The following is an 8,901-nucleotide window of genomic DNA, read 5'->3' on the forward strand; positions in this document are numbered from 1 at the left end:
GTTTGGCTGGTGAATCCAGTTCTGATTTCCCTTGCAATAACGTGGCTGAAGGGTTACACCCTGGAAAAAACCGAAAATACTCAGCAGTTGCAGCATTTTTGTATGATTCAGGCTAAAACTTGGCCATAGCCTTTCTCTTAAAACACTGGTGATGCAAGGCTAACATTTAGAGGTTTCTGCCTATGCTAAACAAACTGCTGTTGTGAAACAATTAATGCACTATATTAAGCATAGGGGAAGTCTGTAATGACCTCCCTGCATGCAGCTAATCTGAAATTATTCCCTGACAAGGGAATGCGTCCCCTTTACAGTGTTGCAAATCCTACTCCTCAAATAGGCAGATGCTTGAAGCTAGCTGGAAACCCAGGTTGGCTGTACCAAGGCTGGGATGCCAGGGCAGGAGGTGGGCACCCACCTTCTGCCTCCTTTCCTGTTCCCTACTGAGGAGAGGCTCGGTTGGTTTGTTTGGCTTCTGTATACCTGCAGAGAAATCAATGACTACTTTGGTTGTTGAAACTGGTTCTTCTTTGCACAAGGTCAGACTGCCCTGGTATGGGGCTCAACTCAGCAGAGCGCCTGAGCTCTCTGGCCCCATGCTGACCTGTGAACTCAAGCTTACTTCCACCAAGAAAACAACTTAGAACAAACCCAGGGAATTTTAGTGCAGTGCTCCTGACATCAGTACAGCCTTCAAGCTCTTTGCTTGGCAGTTCTGCCCAGATTTGTCCTTTCCTTCCTACTCCGCCACTGGGCTGTTGTTGCTCCTCCATCTCTTGCCTGCCTCAGGCTGGAGACGCATCCACATTAGAGATAACCATGTCTGGTGGACTTGCAGACTTGCTGCATTAGGGACAGTTAGCAAAGAAGAGCACGGACCTGCCAAGTCCCTGATGAGGGGATTTTATCCGTAGACCATATTTATCAATAGACCACACATGGTGTGTGACATAATTACCTCCTCTGGTTCCCACTGCTGAGGTGGCACCCAGCTGAGGTGACTGCAGCACCATGCCACCTTCCAAAAGTATCGGTCTCCCAGTGCTCTTCAGCACCCCAGTCCCACCACTGCAAAGACAAGCCCAGGGCCACACTGCTACAGAAGGATGAAAGGCATCTCCCAGAGCCATTTCTGAGGTCTGGGTCTTTGAAATGAACCTAGAGACTTGTCAGCTTGTTTTCTACACTATCATAAATCTCCTTCAAGAACAACAACATAGCAAATTCTGATGAGGGAGGATTTTTGTCATAAGAATTGAAGTAGGCATCTAAGGAATGACCCATAATGATGAGGACAGAATGCAAAAAAGTCTGATATTTCTTTTTAATAAAGAGTGAAGCAGATACACCTTTGACCCAAATTAAGACAGGTGATATATTGAAAAAAGCCCCTAATCCCCTGAGTACTGTGAGGTTCTGTCACTGCTGCCTTGAACTGGGGCTTGCTGGCACCATAACAATCAGCAGAAATGCAGGTGGATCAGCACTGCCTGTTCTTTACAGAGGGTAAAACCAGAAACCACCAGACCAACAAGCCATAGGTCTGTGCCAAACTCCAGTGATATTTGGGGCAAGTCACCACCACCTGAGGCCTCACGTGAGACAAACTACTCATCCAAGGCGATAGACAGTAGTGAGTGAGCTGCCAACAGCATTCAGAGAGACCCCAGACTCTCGCAAAATCCTCAACGCTGTGCCCAGAAATGCACATGTGGCATTGAAATGTCTGAAGTGTGAGAAAGCAGTAAAAAGACAGTGTGACACATGGTTTGGATCAGGGGTTACAGTTGTTACATCACAGCTTAAAAAAAAATCTAAAAAGTTAAAAAAGAAATCCAGTGGCACTCACAGAATTTGTGGCTATGCTTTAAAGAAAACCAATCATACCCTTCAGAGTAATGAGTAATACCCTTCAGACACTGACATTTTGGATGACCGCATATTTGAAACCACTGTTTCAAGTGAAATTACTGTTTCCATATGTCTGAAATTAGGTGCTACCAAAGTGGGAGTAAAGCACAACATAACTCCAAACAGAACACAAAACTCTGATGTTTCTTTAGGTCAGATACATGTTGCTATTGGCAGCTACTAGTAATTGCTGGAATGCAGCACACTGTAATAAATTAAATGTGATATTTGCTAAGCATGCAGGCTTGCCATCTGGAGAGCTGCTGCTGTTACTTTGCAGGTAAAAAGTGGTGTTTAAGTGCAGGAACTGAAGTGTACCATGTGAGCAAAATCTTGTACGCTTCAGCTCCTTGGATGCAATATTTGTTTAAAACTTGGAACAATTAAATGCTCTTGACTTTTATAGCTTCTTTGCAATAACACAGACTAAAGTGATGCCAAAAGAAGAGGTCCCACAGGAGCAAGCTCAGTACATAGCCTCTCTTTGCAGCATGCTACTGCAGATGCATCAAACACCACCAAATTACTTTTCTTCTTGAGACAGGCACTGGTTTCTACACAAAAGACCTTGATTCTACTTTCCCCACATTGCACCAGCCCAGAGAGGAGCTTTGCCAAGGTCAGGATATGTACAGGTTCTCTCCAGACACAGCCACCATCCTGTGTGCAGTGACCACAATGAAAACTGCACCAGGATGGTGCAACACAGGACCCAATACCAGTGAGGCAAATACTGCCTTGTAGGATGCCCTGGCTTTCTCATCCCTGAGTAAAAATCCCTGGAAAGCTAAAAAAGGAGCATACAAGTCACATACCCAAAAGAAGTCCCACTGGCTGGCCTAAGAGCTGTGGATTTCTCCCTGCCCTCCATCACAGGCTGGCATAACTTTTTGATTCAGGTGGTTGGATGCAAGTACTGAGGGCCTGAGAAATTCCCAGTGGTGTACATACATTCTTCCTTTTGTAGGTCTTACTTTGTAGTTAGCCCTGATTCAGAACTATTTGGCTGGGAAAAGACCTTCAAAGATAATTGAGTCCAACATCCCTGCCATGGGTAGGGACATATTTCAATAGATCAGGTTGCTCAAAGCCCCATCCAACCTGGCCTTCAACACTTCCAGGGATGAGCCATCCACAGCTTCTCTGGTCAACCTGTTTCAGTGCCTCATGACTCTCATAATCAAAGAACGTCTTATTTCTAATCTGGATCAACTTCAGTATAAACAGTATAAACCTGTTGCCCCTTGTCCTGTCAGAAAAGGCCATGTTGAAAAGTCTTTTTCCACCTTTCTTGTAAGCCCCTATATTGCACTCTGAAAGGAGGTTTAGGCAGCTTTTCGGGGGCACAAACAAAGGCTGGCAGGAAAACAAAGAGAGCACATTTTCTCATCAGCCATTTGATGTAAAATGTAACGGAATAGTCACCCTGGGTCTGTCTGACGGGTCTAGAGATTCTCATCTCTCAGCTGATGAGAGCATGGAACAGCTTCTCCTAGAGCAAGACATCGGCTGCCTCCTGAGACACAGCTAACAGATGCACTTTAGAGAAAAAACAGCTCTCAGTATTTCTGCAGAGAGTGGCTTCCTAGCCAGAGCATGGCTAGAGGTGACCACAATTGATTGTAAAGGGGTCTGAATACATCATTTTTCTTAACATGAATGCTGGCCTCCAAGGATTGCACTTTCACCTCAAAACCAGTTCTCAGCAGAAACTACAATGCTGTAAGTGATCTTCTTGATTTATTAACCAGATTTTATCCTTTCTCTGTGTTAAGCCAGCGGGAAATTTTAAGTTCGATTAAGCTTTCAGGCAATTTCATTAAATTAGGCCACTAGAGGGAGCAGCCTTTAAAGTCCAGAGCTGGTCACCGAGGACGCGTCCCCACTAGTGGGGGGACACAGGAGGGCGGCCCCATGGCCACGGCTCCCGGGGGAAGCTCCCCAGCACTGGGGGGCAGAATTGCACATTGGGAAGAATATTATTGGTAGTGCCTCCAAACGCATCACTTTGTTATCTGCTGTTTCTGATCATCGTCCGACTTTCACGTATATTTTTCTTCTTAGCAAATAGGATGTTCTTCTTCCTTTTTTTTCAAGTTTTTTTCACATAAGTGTGCACAGGAAAAAAGAAGAGAAGGTCTTAGTTTTAAAATTACCTGGCTAACCCGGTGTGGTTCCCATGGTTTATGGGAACCATACTTCAGTGTGTAGTGAGTAGCTACTTTGACTGGTTACATGCCTACTTCTCAGTGAAGGCAGTAATTATTCTAAATAATTATTATTTAGAGTGAGCATTATTTTAATCACTATTAAAAGTCAATCTGGTGACTATTAATTTTAACATAGTTGCATTTTGGTCAGACTGATTTGCATCACCTTAAAACCACATGACGGCAAGATGTGGAGAAAGCTGTCTAGAGTGACGTTCCCTTTGGCATTCCTGAGGAATTAGCAGCAGGTGCCTAAGTTGCAGTTGTGTAGCGGGGTTCACCAGGCGAAAGGAAAGGAATTTTTTGGAAAAGAGAGGGACTACGAACGCAGCAAAGCAAGAGGCAGGGCGGTGCTTACATTACCTAGGAATGAATTACGTTAACCTACCTTGTGAAATACGTGCGACGACAAGAGATGCTGGTGTAGTGAAATAGGAAGCGTAAACAGGGGTGCAGAGATTGCAGAGAGAAAGCGGGCCGGAGCAGGAGCTTTCTCGTCCCATCCCAGGCAGACTTACCTCTCCTCCAGTGCAGGGAAAGGGGCTCGAATATCTGGAAGTGCAAATGGCTCCTCTCTGCCTCACATCATCCTCCAGCCCGAAGGTGGCCGAACAGTTAGCAGCAAAGTATTTGTAAGGCTTCCACGTCTCGCCGAAGTCCTGGGAGCGCTCCAGCACCATGGCAGCCGGCCTGGGCGACTTGAAGACCATAATCAAGTGAGTGAAGTAGAAGGCGGCTTCCAGGTCCAGGCGGATGGTCTCCCGGGAGGCGTCCTGGGCCGCCTGCCACCAGGTGCGGGGCAGGCGGAACGGGGAGTCCGCCATGGCGGCGGCGGGGTGCGCCAGCCCGGCGTGGGCCCCGCTGCAGCGGCCGCACCAGGGGCGCCGGCAGCGCCGCTGCTCGTCCTCGCTGTAGCTGCAGAAGGGCTCGGCGGCGTGCCGGCCGCAGCTGGTCTCGGTGCGCAGCGCCCGCCCGTGCGCCAGGTTGCCCATCCGAGGGTTGCAGGCCTTCTCGCAGGGACTGCTCGCTGCCGCCGCGCCGCCCAGACCTGCGGGGCAGAGAGCGCGGGCTGAGGGCGGCTCTGAGGTCACCTCGCCCCGACAGAGCGGACACGAAGCCGTGTGCCGCTGGTACCCACCGAGCCCTGGAGGGGCTGTGGCACAGCGTGGCACTGCTGCTCAGCCCTCCCCTCTGTGGCGATCAGTGTGCTTACAAACGGAAAAAAACCCCACTCCCAAACCTTTCAGGGTTTCCCTGCACTTGGGAAAATCCCTACCTAGCACGAGATGCAGAGCAGGCAGTGGAGAAGGAGAGACATGAGTACACCCTGTCCTCCCACCCTGGGGGACCAGAGCAGGGCTGAGGCTTCAGGGCCACGACACCCATGACCCGAGGCCTCCAAGGGCCTCCAGGCGGCCCTGGGGACGTGGAGAAAAGCAGAAGAAAGGCAAGCTGCCGCCAAGGCAGCATGCTGCCAGGAGGCCAGGAGACTGCCGTGGGGGACAGCACTGCTTCAACCCAGCCCACCGTGCAGCACATCAGGTGCTGGGGGTGTGAGAGCCCACAGGAATATCACCTGCCAGCAAACGACCTCAAGTCTTCACCCCCTTTCCCACCACTCCATCTCTACCCCAAATCTTCCCACAATCGGAAACTGCTGTCGACATCAGTGTTTAATTGTCACACTGCTTAGGTTTGGAAAGGCTCTTGCTGGTGTGTGTAAAGGGAAGGAAAAAAATGTATTGGTTGAAATTATGCTGGCAAGCTTCTGCACAGCTGAGGCTCTGTGGTTTTTGTTCAAGCTTTTCTGGAAGTCCTGTCAATTTTAAAATCCACAGATATAGAGTCAAAGGAAAATAAAATCACCCTGGGCTTTACTGTGAAACCATGTAACTCTCACATGTAATCAGTGTAACTCTTGGTGCAGGAATGCTTGATTAGGGGCTCTCCAAGTTTTTATTAATACATGCAAGAGTAGGTCAAAGTGGTATTTGGTGAATTGTTTAACATTAAAAAAAAAATCTCTGTTGACTTGGATGTGTGCAGGTCAAAGCATCTGAGGTGCATAATGTCTTCTTTATCACCAGGCCAGTCATACAGAGTCAGCTTTGTGCACCAATTAATGTCTTCTTCTTGGCATTTTTATTATGTCTGAAGGTCATTTCAGTTTAGCATCCAATAAATCTTTTATCTGGGGCTTATTCAGCTTTTGCTTACAGTGTCATAGTTGCAGTTAAGCTATATTATACACTAGCAGTGCTAAGCCCTCCAAGCCTGACAGCATCCCACACTTCTCCCACTCCTCAAGAAGCACCCTAGATAAAAACTCATTTTTGCCACCAAAGCTCTATATGGACTTTCTATAGTGTTTGCTCAGAACACCTGTGGACTGCTGCTTGCTATGCACCCAGTGCAAGGCACTTCTGAATCCAGTCTCTGGAGTTCACTGGGTAAGCAGTCTTGGGAAATTTTTAGTGAACAAGAAATGCTCAGTCAAGTTAGCTTCCTACAGTGGGCTGGTAAAGCTGTGTTGCAGATGACATAGTAACTGTGCAGAATACATTTGCTCTAGAACAGTAAACAAATTGAACTGTAAGGTCAATGTAATACCACTTAAAACTCCTGAACATCCTTTTCAAAGTGTTGTATAAACATTAACTACGTAGCTCTCCTGAGGGGTAGGTAAGTTAAGTGCTATTATCATATTATCAGTTAGGCTAGCCAGTAGTTGGCCTAATTTATGTCTTTGGCTGCTTTCCTGGATTCTTTGGCTACGTGTAACACAGTGCAGTTGGCCGCTACACAAATAGATGAACATTTACTGCGGTTCCCTCGGTTGTGAGATTGCAAAGCAGATTTGGGAAGTGGTAGGAAGAGCAGGGTTCAGTCAGCACCATCAGGCAGGTTGAGATTACTGCGTTCATCAAGTCCTTTTGTTTTTTGCACACCAGACTGCTGCCTCCAGGAATGCAGTGGAGGAGGACCCGGTCAATGCGAGATTTCCCAGTGACTGCAGTTGGTGGTAGGGCTGTCGTAGATGGCCCCAGGGCAGGGAAAAGGCTCTGCCTCAGCCCAGCTGCGAGGGGTTGGCTACAAAATCCCATGTCAGACCCCGGGAGCTGAGAGCAATCAAATAGATTGCTCCCAGCTCGGGGTATGCTCCTGCCCTGGTCATGCACGGTCACTGACTTGCAGTTGTCTTCGGGCCAGGCATTGAGGGTCCCTTCCTCACCCGGGATCAGATCTGGGGCAAGGGACCTTGGCTTCAGCTGGATTTGAGAAATGGTGCTGGCACATAGACGTGGGTCCCAGGGGCAGAAAGGGGGGAGAGGAAACTCCCTTTGAAAGGGTGTTTGTTTTCACTTGAATTGGAAAAGAGTTGCATGACCGATGCAGAGCACTTCATGTTATGAAAAGTGACAGCTTTCTAGTGTAACACTGGATGCCACAGGAATGCAGTAAAAGGACAAATTGAGAGCATAGATTTCTATGCTGGCAGTCACAAGTTCACAACTGCTCTGCCACAGCACTGGAAAAGGTGCTTTTCCTTATTGCACTTAATTCGTCTGCCCAACTAAATCTTCCCAATCTATGTACTGTACATGCCACCGGACTGAGATCTTCAGTAATGAGTAAGAGCATGCAGCAAATGCCATGACTCACCTGGGAAAACATCCATGGAAAATCATATGCTTCCTGTTTAAGCATTTTAGCAACACATGCCTTGTGATGTTTCGTTTATATCTTGTGCCTGATTAAATGTTTGTTTCCCATCAGAGTTTTTTTCTTCTTTTTAAAAAAGAAATTTGGCACTCGGCTTGCACCCGGCCGAGGAAGCGTTACGCAAACTGTTTATGCTCGAGTGTATCTGCTGCGGGACCCCGCTGCGGACAGCTCTGAGCGCGAAGTGTTAGCGCTGCGGGAATGGGCTTTGAAAACCCTGCCCACCCTCCTCCGCACCCCGACGACTCGGGGCACCGCCGCCCAAAGCGCCTGCGGAGCCCGCAGCAATCCGCAGCCGGGCCCCGTTCCCGCGGCATCCCCCGAACCCCCGGCCCGAGCCCGCCCGGCCTCGCCGCCCCGCCGGAGACTCCGCGGGCAGGGGCGGCCCCGCGCAGCGCAGCGCGGCCGGACCCCTCTTTGTCTGCGGCGCGGGGCGCGGGGGGGACGCGCATCCCGGCCCGCGCCTTTCCACACCCATCCGCGCACACCGCGTACCGACACGCACCGCGTGTGCGGACACCCGCGCACCCGGCCTGTGCGCACACATATGCGTACGTACGCGCGGATGTGCGGACACGTGCGTACAGACACCGACGCGCGTGTGCACGGCGCGGACACGGCCGCGCGGTTCCCCGTGCGTGCGCACCCCCGCACGACACGCACGCTCCGACACACGCGCGTACCCGCACGCGCGGACGCGGCGCGTATCTACCTCGCACGCCCGCGGAGAACGCCGAGCGCGGCCGGTCACGACCCACCTGCAGCGGCGGCGGCGGCGCCCAGCAGCAGCAGCGCCAGCCGCATCCCGCGCCCCATGGCCGAGCGCCCCGTGGCCGAGCGCCCCGTGGCCGCCCGCCCTGCGCGCCCCGCCGCCCCGCGGCGCGACCGGCCCCGCGCGGCATCAGCGCCCCGCGCGGCACCGCCGCCCGCCGCGCACCGCGCCGCCCCGCGCCGCCCGCCGCCCGCCGCGCAGCGCCCGCGCACCGCCCCGCGCCCCGCCCCGCCCGCCGCCGCCCGGCCCTCCCGGCCTCCCGCCCGCCGGGGCCGCCGCGCCGCGGGG

The 8,901-nt window shown here is 51.1% G+C and overlaps 1 protein-coding gene across 1 annotated transcript in view; it reads right to left on the bottom strand.

Moving 5' to 3' along the window:
- The window catches only part of NTN4 (netrin 4), a 48,017-nt gene extending 39,364 nt beyond the window's left edge, over nt 1-8,653 (bottom strand). Inside the window, exons 1-2 of the mRNA XM_066319302.1 lie at nt 8,600-8,653; nt 4,637-5,166 (exon numbers count right to left, since the gene is read on the bottom strand). Coding sequence (XP_066175399.1) covers nt 4,637-5,166; nt 8,600-8,645 — 576 coding nt within the window. The 5' untranslated portion in view covers nt 8,646-8,653. The remainder of the gene's footprint in view (nt 1-4,636; nt 5,167-8,599) is intronic.
- Between the last annotated feature and the right edge of the window lie 248 nt (nt 8,654-8,901).

This window comes from Sylvia atricapilla, chromosome 5 (assembly GCF_009819655.1).
Source record: "Sylvia atricapilla isolate bSylAtr1 chromosome 5, bSylAtr1.pri, whole genome shotgun sequence".
In the NCBI taxonomy this organism is placed as follows: domain Eukaryota; kingdom Metazoa; phylum Chordata; class Aves; order Passeriformes; family Sylviidae; genus Sylvia; species Sylvia atricapilla.